At 47.7% G+C, this 15598-nt stretch overlaps 1 protein-coding gene across 1 annotated transcript; it reads right to left on the reverse strand.

The window, feature by feature from the left end:
- Positions 1–12160: 12160 nt before the first annotated feature.
- LOC136631419 (transcription factor HES-5-like) lies at positions 12161–13615 on the reverse strand. The gene is made up of 3 exons (XM_066605706.1): positions 13532–13615; positions 13161–13332; positions 12161–13054 (listed from the first exon to the last, which is right to left on the reverse strand). Exons 1-3 carry the CDS (start codon positions 13586–13588, stop codon positions 12846–12848), a joined length of 438 nt encoding a protein of 145 aa, XP_066461803.1. The 5' UTR covers positions 13589–13615; the 3' UTR covers positions 12161–12845.
- Between the last annotated feature and the right edge of the window lie 1983 nt (positions 13616–15598).

Genomic DNA, 15598 nt, shown 5'->3' on the forward strand with positions numbered 1-15598 from the left:
TATAAATACATTCACAGAACTGTATGGTCACTCTGTGACTGTTCTCAGTAAGAGAAGCCAAGTCATCTTATAGATATGATACTTTTTAATGGCTAACAGCAAGACATGATGTTATAGCAGACCTTTGAACCTACTTAGGGTTCTTCCTCAGCCCAAGGAAGAGCCCTAAGTAGGTTTGAAAGCTTGCAAGCCTGAGGAAGAAACCTAAGTAAGTTCAAAAGCTTGCTATAATATCATGTATTTTTGTTAGCCATGAAAAGGTATCATATCTACAAGATTACTTGGTTTCTTTTACTGAGAACAATCACAGTTTGCTCTACTGGCTACCATGGTACCAAACTTTTTTCATTTTACGGTATGGTCACTCGTGACACCAAAGAGAGAGAAAGATTTTGGTTATCTGCAGAGACTTTCACTGTATATTTTTATTTACAGTCCTCTACTTGTGTCACAAACATCAGGCACTTCTCATAGACCAGCTTGGGAATGCTCTTAGTAGAGAGGTGTGAAGTGTGTCCTCCACCTCCACACATCAAAGCTATGGAAGGATGTTTTCTTCTGTCTCCTGAGGTGAAGATATGAGTGTGACACATGTGAGAGATGTCTGCATAGCTCTGTATCTGAGCTCTATAGTCACCAACAAATATACCTTTAAATTAGGGTATGTATTAGCCAGTGGTTACATCCGCATCTGAGGCTCAGTCACAGATTCCATCTACTTGGAAGAATAGCAGATGTTGTCCTTTGTCAGATTTGTAGCTAGAACTCCAGTGCTGCAAGGCAACAGTGCTAACCTGTCAAAAAGACAAGACACCATGACAGAACCCAACTGACCCTAAAATAGGTCAACGGTGTCCATCTGGTGCCGCTGGTGTCCGTCATAAACAGAAACCACAACAGAGATGTGAACAGAGCCTTAGATGCCACCAGGACCCTGGCTGGAAAACACTGTCCTATAGCCATCTACAATTTTCTCTTCATATACTGACAAAATACAGTTTTTATGGGATATTATTAGAGATGAGCGAGCATACTCGCTAAGGACAATTGCTTGATCGAGCATTGTCCTTAGTGAGTATCTTCCCGCTCGGAAGAAAAGGTTTGGCTGCCGGCACGGGTGAGCGGTGAGTTGCGGCCATGAGCATGGGGGAGCAGGGGGAGAGGGGGAGAGAGAGATCTCCCCTCCTTTCCACCTCGCTCTCCTCTGCCGCCCCCGCCCACCGACGGCAGCCGAATCTTTGCTCCCGAGCGGGCAGGTACTCGCTAAGGGCAATGCTCGATCGAGCAATTGCCCTTAGCGAGTATGCTCGCTCATCTCTAGATATTATGTTTCATCCTCCATGAGACAGTAGTTTAGCACCAGGATTGCTGAAGTGTATATCAGAAATTAATGTACGTAGCTCTAGCAAATAAGCGATGAGAGAGCCTCCCCAACCCCTTAACACAATATGCCATAATAGTATGTGAAGGTGATCGGTCGGCCAGACTATTATGGCAGGGAAGTCACACAGGCTTGGGAGCTGGCCTGCACCATCCATAGCTGACATGATCTGTACCATACAGTTCATCCAACACCATTTTGTAACGGCAATGCACTCGAATCTCAACTGTGTAGACTCTCGAATGCTGCGATCAGCAATAAACAGGATTACTGTCTTATGCCCCTTCCCCCCCAATTAAAGGTATTCAATACTTTATATCTACCCAAATACAGTGGCATTTAAAAAAACAACTTAAAAACAAGCCCTGTTATGGCCACATCAACAGGAAAAAGCTATAGCTTATGGAATGTGGAAATGAAAAAAACAAAAAAAAGTGGTGCACCTGTATGACCAAAACAAACTAAGGGCCCTTTTTACAAGGCCAATAAATTGTTCAAATTTCCGCATCCAGCGAGAATCTGAACAATTATCATTCCATCTAAATGTATACACCACCAACTGAACTGCGAAAGATAATTTGGTCTCTTATTGTTCATTGTTCAATTTAAGCATGCATAAAAACTGTACAGCAATCAGCCCATGTAAACAGGCAGTCCTTCATCTATGAACAACTGCCTGTTTACTGTGAATGCCGGCAGGTCTGCTCACCCCCATTCACTGAGTGGGGATCGTTCTTGGGTGAAAGCACAGGAACGATCATTGCTGTGACGACCTGTCGGGTATCTGTATAAAAGGGCCCTAAGCCATGTTCTTAAGGGGTTACAAAACTACAGAACAGACTATAATATGCAGCAAGACTTTAATATTCCTATTGGGAAGCATCTCTGTACATATTGTTGCAGGAGTGCTGCATTAAAAACCTGAAATCTGGATGGCACAACTGACCTCCCCTGCCCCTGGACCTAACAACAGATGTATACAATGGCTGGTGACATGAGACACAAAAATCATCTATTTCTATTAGAGATGAGCGAGCAGGCACGTTTAAGGCTGATGCTCGAGCGAGCATCGGTCTTTTCGAGTAACTGATTACTCGTCCGAGCACCATGCGGGGCGCCGGGGGGGAACGGGAGGGAGAGTGAGTAAGATCTCTCCCTCTCTCCCCCCCCTTTCCCCACCACCCCCGTTCCCTGCCGCCCCCCTGCATGGTGCTCAGACGAGTAATCAGTTGCTCGAAAAGACCGATGCTTGATCGAGCATCAGCCTTAAACGAGCATGCTCGCTCATCTCTAATTTCTATTCATCACAACCCACGTCTATAGATACTGTTTGGACAAATGGACATCATGCGGCTTTCCTGCTCAGGATCCTCCTGTAAGAGCCAGAACAGAGAAGAGTGGCTTCTAGAGATGAGCGAACACCAAAATGTTCGGGTGTTCGTTATTCGGAACGAACTTCCCGTGATGCTCGAGGGTTCGTTTCGAACAACGAACCCCATTGAAGTCAATGGGCGACCAGAACATTTTTGTATTTCGCCGATGCTCGCTAAGGTTTTCATGTGTGAAAATCTGGGCAATTCAGGAAAGTGATGGGAATGACACAGCAACGGATAGGGCAGGCGAGGGGCTACATGGTGGGCTGCATCTCAAGTTCACAGGTCCCACTATTAAGCCACAATAGCGGCAAGAGTGGGCCCCCCCCCCCCCAACAACTTTTACTTCTGAAAAGCCCTCATTAGCATGGCATACCTTTGCTAAGCACCACACTACCTCCAACAAAGCACAATCACTGCCTGCATGACACACCACTGACACTTCTCCTGGGTTACATGCTGCCCAACCGCACCCCCTCCCCCCCACAGCGCACACCAAACTGTCCCTGCGCAGCCTTCAGCTGCCCTCATGCCACACCACCCTCATGTCTATTTAGAAGTGCGTCTGCCACGACGAGGGACCGCAGGCACACACTGCACAGGGTTGGCACGGCTAGGTAGCGACCCTCTTTAATAGGGGCGGGGCGATAGCCCACAATGCTGTACAGAAGCAATGAGAAATATAATCCTGTGCCACCGCCATCAGGAGCTGCACACCTGGGCATAGCAATGGGGAACCTATGTGCCACACACTATTCATTCTGTCAAGGTGTCTGCATGCCCCAGTCAGACTGGTAATATGCACCTTAACAGTAACCGCGTTGGTGGTAATGTGGTGGTGACTGCGGACCTAGTAGCACGGTTGTATTTTGTTGGTTTTCGGAATGTGGCCAGGATTAAGTAGGCCGTGGCGGGGGGATGGTGGGGGGGCTCTCTTGTAGTGTCGGTAAAGGTGAAATTCTTGGACTGCCACCAGACGAACCAATGCAAAGGCATTTGCCAACAATGTTTTCCCTGTTGGAGGAGGAGGGGGATGTTTTTGAGGCACTACGTGTCCTCTCCACGTGTCCGTGGTTATATGCACCTTAACAGTAACCGCGTTGGTGGTAATGTGGTGGTGACTGCGGACCTAGTAGCACGGTTGTATTTTGTTGGTTTTCGGAATGTGGCCAGGATTAAGTAGGCCGTGGCGGGGGGATGGTGGGGGGGCTCTCTTGTAGTGTCGGTAAAGGTGAAATTCTTGGACTGCCACCAGATGAACCAATGCAAAGGCATTTGCCAACAATGTTTTCCCTGTTGGAGGAGGAGGGGGATGTTTTTGAGGCACTACGTGTCCTCTCCACGTGTCCGTGGTTATATGCACCTTAACAGTAACCGCGTTGGTGGTAATGTGGTGGTGACTGCGGACCTAGTAGCACGGTTGTATTTTGTTGGTTTTCGGAATGTGGCCAGGATTAAGTAGGCCGTGGCGGGGGGATGGTGGGGGGGCTCTCTTGTAGTGTCGGTAAAGGTGAAATTCTTGGACTGCCACCAGACGAACCAATGCAAAGGCATTTGCCAACAATGTTTTCCCTGTTGGAGGAGGAGGGGATGTTTTTGAGGCACTACGTGTCCTCTCCACGTGTCCGTCGTTATATGCACCTTAACAGTAACCGCGTTGGTGGTAATGTGGTGGTGACTGCGGACCTAGTAGCACGGTTGTATTTTGTTGGTTTTCGGAATGTGGCCAGGATTAAGTAGGCCGTGGCGGGGGGATGGTGGGGGGGCTCTCTTGTAGTGTCGGTAAAGGTGAAATTCTTGGACTGCCACCAGACGAACCAATGCAAAGGCATTTGCCAACAATGTTTTCCCTGTTGGAGGAGGAGGGGGATGTTTTTGAGGCACTACGTGTCCTCTCCACGTGTCCGTTCCATGTCAGCAATAGTAGCACTCAAGACAGGCCCCAGTAACAATTCTGAAGCAGCAGTATAGCGGGAGCGCAGTCTTCGTTCCATGTAAGCAATAGTAGCACTCAAGACAGGCCCCAGTAACAATTCTGAAGCAGCAGTATAGCGGGAGCGCAGTCTTCGTTCCATGTAAGCAATAGTAGCACTCAAGACAGGCCCCAGTAACAATTCTGAAGCAGCAGTATAGCGGGAGCGCAGTCTTCGTTCCATGTAAGCAATAGTAGCACTCAAGACAGGCCCCAGTAACAATTCTGAAGCAGCAGTATAGCGGGAGCGCAGTCTTCGTTCCATGTAAGCAATAGTAGCACTCAAGACAGGCCCCAGTAACAATTCTGAAGCAGCAGTATAGCGGGAGCGCAGTCTTCGTTCCATGTAAGCAATAGTAGCACTCAAGACAGGCCCCAGTAACAATTCCGAAGCAGCAGTATAGCGGGAGCGCAGTCTTCGTTCCATGTAAGCAATAGTAGCACTCAAGACAGGCCCCAGTAACAATTCTGAAGCAGCAGTATAGCGGGAGCGCAGTCTTAGTTCCATTTCAGTAGCCTTAGTATAGCCAAGGCACAAGTGACATTTATGTAGCTAAAGTGTAGGCCAACCCCACACACCTTTCTGTACCATGAGTGCAGGCGAAGAACATAGAAATTACTATGATTACACTGTAGGTGAGGGCCCCAAAAAATTGGTGTACCAACAGTACTAATGTACCTCAGTAAAAATTGGCCATGCCCAACCAAGATGGCAGGTGAATCGCTTTGGTTAATGTGGCTTAAGTGGTAACTAGGCCTGGAGGCAGCCCAGTGTAACGAAAAATTGGTTCAAGTTAAAGTTCCAACGCTTTTAAGCTAATTGAAACTTATAAAAATTGTTCTGAAAAATTATTTGAGTGAGCCTTGTGGCCCTAAGAAAAATTGCCCGTTCAGCGTGATTACGTGAGGTTTCAGGAGGAGGAGCAGGAGGAGGAGGAGGAGGAATATTAGACACAGATTGATGAAGCAGAAATGTCCCCGTTTTGGATGGTGAGAGAGAACGTAGCTTCCATCCGTGGGTGCAGCCTACGTATTGCTTACGTATCGCTGCTGTCCGCTGGTGGAGAACAGAAGTCTGGGGAAATCCAGCCTTTGTTCATCTTGATGAGTGTTAGCCTGTCGGCACTGTCGGTTGACAAGCGGCTACGCTTATCTGTGATGATTCCCCCAGCCGCACTAAACACCCTTTCCGACAAGACGCTAGCCGCAGGACAAGCAAGCACCTCAAGGGCATACAGGGCTAGTTCAGGCCATGTGTCCAGCTTCGACACCCAGTAGTTGTAGGGGGCAGAGGCGTCACCAAGGATGGTCGTGCGATCCGCTACGTACTCCCTCACCATCCTTTTACAGTGCTCCCGCCGACTCAGCCGTGACTGGGGAGCGGTGACACAGTCTTGGTGGGGAGCCATAAAGCTGGCCAGGCCCTTAAAGACTGTTGCACTGCCTGGGATGTACATGCTGCTCGATCTACGCACATCCCCTGCTACCTTGCCCTCGGTACTGCGCCTTCTGCCACTAGCGCTGTCGGCTGGGAATTTTACCATCAGCTTGTCCGCAAGGGTCCTGTGGTATAGCAACACTCTCGAACCCCTTTCCTCTTCGGGAATCAGAGTGGGCAGGTTCTCCTTATACCGTGGATCGAGCAGTGTGTACACCCACTAATCCGTCGTGGCCAGAATGCGTGCAACGCGAGGGTCACGAGAAAGGCATCCTAACATGAAGTCAGCCATGTGTGTCAGGGTACCAGTACGCAACACATGGCTGTCCTCACTAGGAAGATCACTTTCAGGATCCTCCTCCTCCTCCTCCTCAGGCCATACACGCTGAAAGGATGACAAGCAATCAGCCGGTGTACCGTCAGCAGCGGCCCAAGCTGTCTCTTCCCCCTCCTCCTCATCCTCCTCATGCTCCTCCTCCTCCTCCTGTACGCGCTGAGAAATAGACAGGAGGGTGCCCTGACTATCCAGCGGCATACTGTCTTCCCCCGCCCCCGTTTCCGAGCGCAAAGCAGCTGCCTTTATGGTTTGCAGGGAATTTCTCAAGATGCATAGCAGAGGAATGGTGACGCTAATGATTGTAGCATCGCCGCTCACCACCTGGGTAGACTCCTCAAAATTACCAAGGACATGGCAGATGTCTGCCAACCAGGCCCACTCTTCTGAAAGGAATTGAGGAGGCTGACTTCCATTGCGCCGCCCATGTTGGAGTTGGTATTCGACTATAGCTCTACGTTGTTCATAGAGCCTGGCCAACATGTGGAGCGTAGAGTTCCACCGTGTGGGCACGTCGCACAGCAGTCGGTGCACTGGCAGCTTAAAGTGATGTTGCAGGGTGCGCAGGGTGGCAGCGTCCGTGTGGGACTTGCGGAAATGTGCGCAGAGCCGGCGCGCCTTTACGAGCAGGTCTGACAAGCGTGGGTAGCTTTTCAGAAACCGCTGAACCACCAAATTAAAGACGTGGGCCAGGCATGGCACGTGCGTGAGGCTGCCAAGCTGCAGAGCCGCCACCAGGTTACGCCCGTTGTCACACACGACCATGCCCGGTTGGAGGCTCAGCGGCGCAAGCCAGCGGTCGGTCTGCTCTGTCAGACCCTGCAGCAGTTCGTGGGCCGTGTGCCTCTTATCGCCTAAGCTGAGTAGTTTCAGCACGGCCTGCTGACGCTTGCCCACCGCTGTGCTGCCACACCGCGCGACACCGACTGCTGGCGACATGCTGCTGCTAACACATCTTGATTGCGAGACAGAGGAGGAGGAGGAGGAGGAGGGTGCTTTAGTGGAGGAAGCATACACCTCCGCAGATACCAGCACCGAGCTGGGGCCCGCAATTCTGGGGGTGGGTAGGACGTGAGCGGTCCCAGGCTCTGACTCTGTCCTAGCCTCCACTAAATTCACCCAATGTGCCGTCAGGGAGATGTAGTGGCCCTGCCCGCCTGTGCTTGTCCACGTGTCCGTAGTTAAGTGGACCGTGGCAGTAACCGCGTTGGTGAGGGCGCGCACAATGTTGCGGGAGACGTGGTCGTGCAGGGCTGGGACGGCACATCGGGAAAAGTAGTGGCGACTGGGAACTGAGTAGCGCGGGGCCGCCGCCTCCATGATACTTTTGAAGGACTCAGTTTCCACAACCCTATACGGCAGCATCTCAAGGCTGATGAATTTTGCTATGCGGACGGTTAACGTTTGAGCGTGCGGGTGCGTGGCGGCGTACTTGCGCTTGCGCTCGAACACTTGCGCAAGCGACGGCTGAACGGTGCGCTGAACTACACTGCTGGATGGGGCCGAGGACAGCGGAGATGAGGGTGTGGGTGCAGGCCATGAGGCGGTAGTGCCTGTGTCCTGAGAGGGGGGTTGCATCTCAGTGGCAGGTTGGGGCACAGGGGGAGAGGCAGGGGTGCAAACCGGAGGCGGTGAACGGCCTTCGTCCCACCTTGTGGGGTGCTTGGCCATCATATGTCTGCGCATGGTGGTGGTGGTGAGGCTGTTGGTGTTGGCTCCCCGGCTGAGCTTTGCGCAACAAAGGTTGCACACCACTGTTCGTCGGTCGTCAGGCGTCTCTGTGAAAAACTGCCAGACCTTAGAGCACCTCGGCCTCTGCAGGGTGGCATGGCGCGAGGGGGCGCTTTGGGAAACACTTGGTGGATTATTCGGTCTGGCCCTGCCTCTACCCCTGGCCCTGGCCACCGCACTGCCTCTTGCAACCTGCCCTGCTGATGCCCTTGACTCCCCCTCTGAAGACCTGTCCTCCTGAGTAAGCGTTGCACACCAGGTGGGGTCAGTCACCTCATCGTCCTGCTGCTCTTCCTCCGAATCCTCTGTGCGCTGCTCCCTTGGACTTACTGCCCTTACTACTACCTCACTGCAAGACAACTGTGTCTGATCGTCATCATCCTCCTCACCCACAGAAAGTTGTTGAGACAGTTGGCGGAAGTCCCCAGCCTCTTCCCTCGGACCCCGGGAACTTTCGAATGGTTGGGCATCAGTGACGATAAACTCCTCTGGTGGGAGAGGAACCGCTGCTGCCCAATCTAAGCAGGGGCCCGAGAACAGTTCCTGGGAGTGTTCCCGCTCCTGAGCAGGTGTCATTGTAGTGGAGTGAGGAGGCTGGGAGGAAGGAGGAGCAGCAGACAGAGGATTCGGATTTGCAGCAGTGGACGGCGCAGAACTGCGTGTTGACGATAGGTTGCTCGAAGCACTTTCTGCCATCCAGGACAGGACCTGCTCACACTGCTCATTTTCTAATAACCGTCTCCCGCGTGGACCCATTAATTGGGCGATGAATGTGGGGACGCCAGAAACGTGCCTCTCTCCTAATCGCGCAGCAGTCGGCTGCGACACACCGGGATCAGGAGCTCGGCCTGTGCCCACACCCTGACTTGGCCCTCCGCGTCCTCGGCCGCGTCCACGTCCTCTAGGCCTACCCCTACCCCTCAGCATGCTGTATTACCAGTGATTTGATTTCACAGGCAGGAAATAAATTGGCGCAAGACTGCAGGCCAAATATAATTTTTTCCCTTTTTGGAAAACGAAAGGCCCCACTGCCTCTAGTGAATGAATAATCTAAGTTTAATAACTGTGCTGTGTCCCTGCTAATGTGTCACAGAACGTGAGGGTAGCAGAGTTATTATAACTCTGGCAGAGCAGGTATTTTTTTTCCCAATTAAGGAAAGCAAATGGCGAAGCCAGCAGTAAAGCGTAGCTGGGTGCGTCTGATTTAGCAATGTTGTTCAAGCAGCTCACACGTGTCCACCGCCCTTAGGACGGACAGAGGCTGGACAAATAGATTTGTTTTCAGTTTTTTTCCACCAAAAGGCAGCACTGCGTATATTCAATGAACATGAGAAGTTTAATAACTGTGCTGTGTCCCTGCTTATGTGTCACATAACGTGAGGGTAGCAGAGTTATTATAACTCTTGGAGAGCAGGTATTTTTTTCCCAATTAAGGAAAGCAAATGGCGAAGCCAGCAGTAAAGCGTAGCTGGGTGCGTCTGATTTAGCAATGTTGTTCAAGCAGCTCACACGTGTCCACCGCCCTTAGGACGGACAGAGGCTGGACAAATAGATTTGTTTTCAGTTTTTTCCCACCAAAAGGCAGCACTGCGTATATTCTATGAATAATAACTGTGTTGTGGCCCTGCCTATACAATTCTTTCCCTGCAGTATCAATGGAGGGTGCAATGGTCTGCAGAGGCGATTTTGAGAAGCAAAAAAAAATGCAGCACAGCTAACAGCAGCCTGGACAGTACTGCACACGGATAAATATGGCCCTAGAAAGGACCGTTGAGGTTCTTGAAGGCTACACTCACTCCTAACACTCTCCCTGCCTATGCAGCACTTCTGTCCCTAATGCCAGGTGCAACGGTCTGCAGAGGCGATTTTGAGGAAAAAAAATTTGCCACTGCTAACAGCAGCCAACACACAGCTATCAGTGGCCCTAATAAGGACCTTTGGGGGGTCTTGAAGCCTACACTAACTACCAATTCTTTCCCTACAGCAGCTCCGGTACAAACAGCACTGTCCCTCATCTAACTCACACCGCATCTGAGGCGAACCGCGGGAGGGGCCGACTTTTATGTTCGGGTGACACCTGATCTCCCCAGCCACTCACAGCAGGGGGGTGGTATAGGGCTTGAACGTCACAGGGGGAAGTTGTAATGCCTTCCCTGTCTTTCAATTGGCCAGAAAAGCGCGCTAACGTCTCAGGGAAGGAAGTGAAAATAACCAGAACACCGCATGGTGTTCGTTACGAATAACGAACATCCCGAACACCCTAATATTCGCACGAATATCAAGCTCGGAAGAACACGTTCGCTCATCTCTAGTGGCTTCTCCTCTGACCGCCTCAAGTCAAGCCATCCATGTGATATACAGCCATTTATCTGTATGGTCACCATGCAATACCACATCTCTCCTACAGGGAGAATATTTGGCTGGCTGTGGTTTCCCCCAGCTGGCTGAGGGGTGTACCATGAGGACTCTCTCATCTGAAAGGGGTTGTTTCTGATGGAACAATCCTTTAATTAAAGAGAGCAGGCAGGGAATACCCAAATGGTCCTTATTACCCCTTCCACAGGGATTGCCACTTGAGTTTCTCTGACTCGTCAAAGGCTAATATACCTAGATATACAGTTATATACCCAGCTTTTATATTATTGCAGATTCAGCATCCAGGAATCTAGAAGTGTAACTAGGCATTGCTTTGTCCAGGTGAGATTTAGTTTTGACCCCTCTTTAGGTACTATTGGATTTCAAACATGAGCAGTCATGAAGGCTTCTTATCACTCAGCTTTTCTGGAAATGCTGAAAAAGGTTTTCTACAACAATATTGATGGCCTATACTTTTTAGGCTATATTTGCCCATGTGTGGCCCGACTTCTGACACCCCCTACTAATCATCCAGGGCTGCAATGCTCTAGTGAGCACATGATCCCCTCTATTGCCTACTCAGGCATAGTGTTGGATAGGCAAATAAGAGGTCAGCACACGAAAGCCTCAGTAAAAAGAATACATTTTATTAAAATATAATATAACAGAAGAGATGAGTTCCCAAACAAAAAGAAATAATGCATCAAAAAGAAGGCATATAGCATGTCATGTTGATAGAGAAATGTCTGTGCAAATGATATCCAATGCCATCACAATCATGTTACCAATGATGACTATACTACAACCGCATATTGAATACTATATATTCACATCTACAAGACAATAATAAGAACATGAACGTACCAATAGTGCCAACTTTATGACCTGCAGTTGGCACTATTGTTACGTTCATGTTCTTATTGTTGTCTTGTACATGTGAATATGTAGTATTCAATATGCTTGAGTCATCATTGGTAACATGATTGCGATGGCATTGGATATTTTTACATAGACATGCCTTTCTTTTTTTGATGCATTATTTCTTTTTGTTTGAGAACTCATCTTCTCTGTTATGTGATATTTTAATATAATTTTATTTAGTAAAATGTACTTCTTTTTATTGAGGCTTTCACATGCTGACCATTTTTTTGCTTATTCATTATGCAGATGAGCATATATTTACTGTACCTTAGGCATAGCGTTGTACATATGATTGGGGCTATACCAGGTACTGCAGTCCAGGGTGCTGCAAGTCATACTCCCACTAAGGGGAAGGCCATCAATATTAAAGTCCCTAATATATTATTTACATTACAACGCTTTTTTAAAGAGCTGAAGACTTAGGGACACATTAGGGTCAAGACATGGGAGCCCAATACCTACCATGCACCATTTATAACACTAATATGGCAGAGGGGTCATTGGGTCCTCTCAGAAAACAGCACCCGGGTGCAACTGCTACCTCTGCACTCCTTTATTTATTAATATTATCATTTATTGTTATTTTCCAGAAATAAATTATATTAATAATATTATTATTAATTTACCAATGAAAGAAACAATTTTTTTGCTATAAGTTTCATTTATTTCATCAAGTACTGAGCACCGGATATCAATCATCTGCATACAATACAATGCAGCATCACACAGCATTGACTTACTTTTGTTCAATCAGCATGTGAATACATGAATTTCACAGAAATTACAATTGTTTTCATTGAAACGTATAAAAAATGAATCTTCAAATCCCACCCCACACACAATATAAAATAGTAAGATCAAGACATGATCAACCTATGGAATGCACATTATAAGTGTTAACCCTACATCTAGCATCTTCACAGAAGAAAAAGACAATACTATTAGAGACCACTGGGACGGAATGGAAGACACAGCTGTCAACCTATCATGAATGCATCATAACCTGAGTACACAATATAGTAGGACAATTCCCTGATAGTCTCCTTGCAAATAGGCATATGTGTAAATACATATAAAAAGAACGCAACGCAGAATCGGTTAACGTTTCGTTCCTAATGTAGAAACGTCAGTAAAACTTTCCTAATCTAAGGAAAAACACAGCTTTCTATGAGAAAGGTTTAGCTTCTTACAGTCACCTCCTAACTAGCAGAGTGGACATCTCATCAGCATTGCACACAGGTTCATTCGCAAAGAACTGTCAGAGGTTGAATGGACCATAAAGGCAAAAAGTATCCAACTTAGAACAGAACAGTCAATGTCATGGTTATTTTTCACCAAGGTCACCAAGGTCTCCATATAGACTTGTTCTTGTTTCCAGTAAACAGACTTGATTCATTAGAGGTCACCATATTGGACATCTCATAGGATATAGTCTGCCCATTCATGTAAGGCTTGCTGTCCTCTTGATTCTTGACTGGTAGGACGGTGATGGAGTCCTGGACACAGGTGGAGTAGCCTTCTCTCTGGGCCTGGCTGGAGGCTGGGACATCTAAAACAGGAGAGACATACATGTCAGTGACAGCGTCCATCACCTGCTACAATCTGCTGGCAGTCACAATCATACGGGGTGTGAGGAGCGGAGACAAGACACTTACTGTCCGCCATGTGCCGCTGCAGGAAGGTGACCGTCATCTCCAGGATATCGGCTTTCTCCGGTTTGGAGGGGAGCTGATGCCTCTGAAACTCCTTCTCCAGTAAGATGCGCAGCTGCTCAATGCTGCTGTTAATCCGATCTCTCCGCATCTTCTCAATCGCCGGCTTCCTCAGCTGCAGACAAGACATGAGGGTTGGTTAGTTACTCTGTTGAAGCTGCACCCTTATGCTAGATGCATTTTGCAGCATATTCATTAGCATATGTTGTCATTTCTTTTGGTCAAAAATTCTGCAAACAGATGTTATTTAAAAAGTCCATAGCAAATTATTGAAAACTCTACATACACAGTCTATTTGTTAGGAGGGCTCTTACCTTTCTAATGCCGCTGGACGTCTGATGATCCAGGGTTCTCATCTTACATGGAGCCATGGTGCAGTGTCTGGAGTTCTGTAGACTTGAGGCAGTAGCTGTCTGACTACTAGCAAGCAGCCTCCCCTCTATATACTCCTCTCCCTGCATAATAATGTGTGGAGAGCGGACTTACAAGAGGTTCCCACACTCAGCAGCCAATCACACGGCAGCGAGGACAATGGACGTGTGTCACAGTAAACTGTGACAGAGCAGGATAGCATCTGGAGCTCGTATTGTGTAGACAAGACATGAAAGTGTGGGAAAAGAACATACCATAAAAACAGGTTTTAGTGCATCTGCTGCTGTGCACTGCAAGCTGACATTGATACTAGAAGCACAAGGAAAAGGATCAACTCAGAATTAGGAATAATAGAATTTGTTAGCATTTGAAAAAACATACAAAAGGAAAACCCTTTTTAAATTCAATTTAAAAAAAATCAACTTGTAGTTGATACATTTTATGATGCAATTAAAATATAATTTAAGGATGTGTATATTCTATAATATGCCTACAGTCCACCATCAGGGCTACAGGTCATGCTAAAATCCTAGGCCTGTGCCTAAACTACTTAGCCCTACTAGAAGCCTGCATAGCATTACTCCTATATTCCCTTTGTATTGACGATAGGCTGCCCGGATACCTCGGAATTTTCTCTTTCACTGGATTTGGGAATTTTCTTTAGGGTATACACAGCAACAATTTGGGTAAACTCATATCTAAGAGTCCTCCCTAGACACATAGCTGCTGCCCCTAATTATAGTAGTTGATTAATACTATAGACAGGCAAAATTTTGCTCACTGAACTACCGCCAGGTGAATAACTAGAACAATAACTAGACAAGATTATCAGATGGAGCAGGTTATGCATTATATTTGTGCCTGACCTCCTACATTTCCTTGGGATAGCGTCTATCATTTCTGCATGTAGAGGGAAGGTCCATAAGGTTCCTGATGAACTGCTGAATTAGCAGCGTTGAACCACGAACCACCTTGCTTCTTATAAACCACGAACCAACTTGCCTCTTAAAAATCACAAACCAACTTACCAGTTAAGTGAAATGAGAACATATCTATCACACTCATGAAAAATAATAAAGGGAGTTACTAAGAAATTCTGAATAAACCTATATCCTAATTGAATCTACCTTGACTCTGCCTTTGTAGACTTATTAATCAGACTTATATCCTCTCCTATATCAATAATAACACAGAGTATCGTAAATCTGATTACTAGTAAGGAACCCACTTTGGAGAGATCCTTTCAACTGTATTTTCCTGAGTTGTAAGTGTATGTGCAGCGTCTGAGGAGTGGGCCTACACCTGAGGAGACAGCGGGGTAGAAAAAGGCCTTGTCACGGGGCTCTACCATCTTTTTCCCTGTGGGTAACTCGGGACCTGACCACGTTACCACTGGGGGAGATCACAGGGGTAGGAACTGGGGGTTACCTTAAGTCCAGTTGTCACTTGTGATCCCACTGTTCCGTCCTCTGTGGCGGATCTCTCAGATGCAATAAAGTAGGCCCTACACAGGGTAACTTTCTGAACAAGAACCGGGAACGGTTAGTTCCGCTTGTTTACTGTAAACTCTTGAACTCAAATCTACATAAACAGTCTTGGTACAGAAACAATCAACAGCAGTGGATACATTTAATGTATGGCCAAGCACACGGTCTTCTTTGAGTAGACTTAAAAACGTAAAAGATAATTTTCCTTTAACAGATTGAACTACTCAAGGTAAAGATTTACAATAGATCAAACGTTCATAGCAAAGATCTAGTTTTTGAACTTGCAAGCTCCAAGTTTCCTCTCCCATTTATGTCTAAACAACTCGACCTCCCTGCCCCTCCTTGTCCTTTGATGAGCTGAGTGTGAAAGGACCCGATCTGAGCAGCACACTTTCACACCTTGGGGACTTCAGATCACAGCCCAACTTTGACAACAGAGGGCATTAGGCCTAATAGCTCTGCAGGCACATGTCCATGAGACTGGAAGTGTGCTCGGGAGGTAGGTGTAAGTTATCACAGATG

The sequence above is a fragment of the Eleutherodactylus coqui genome, chromosome 6, assembly GCF_035609145.1.
Source record: "Eleutherodactylus coqui strain aEleCoq1 chromosome 6, aEleCoq1.hap1, whole genome shotgun sequence".
NCBI lineage: Eukaryota > Metazoa > Chordata > Amphibia > Anura > Eleutherodactylidae > Eleutherodactylus > Eleutherodactylus coqui.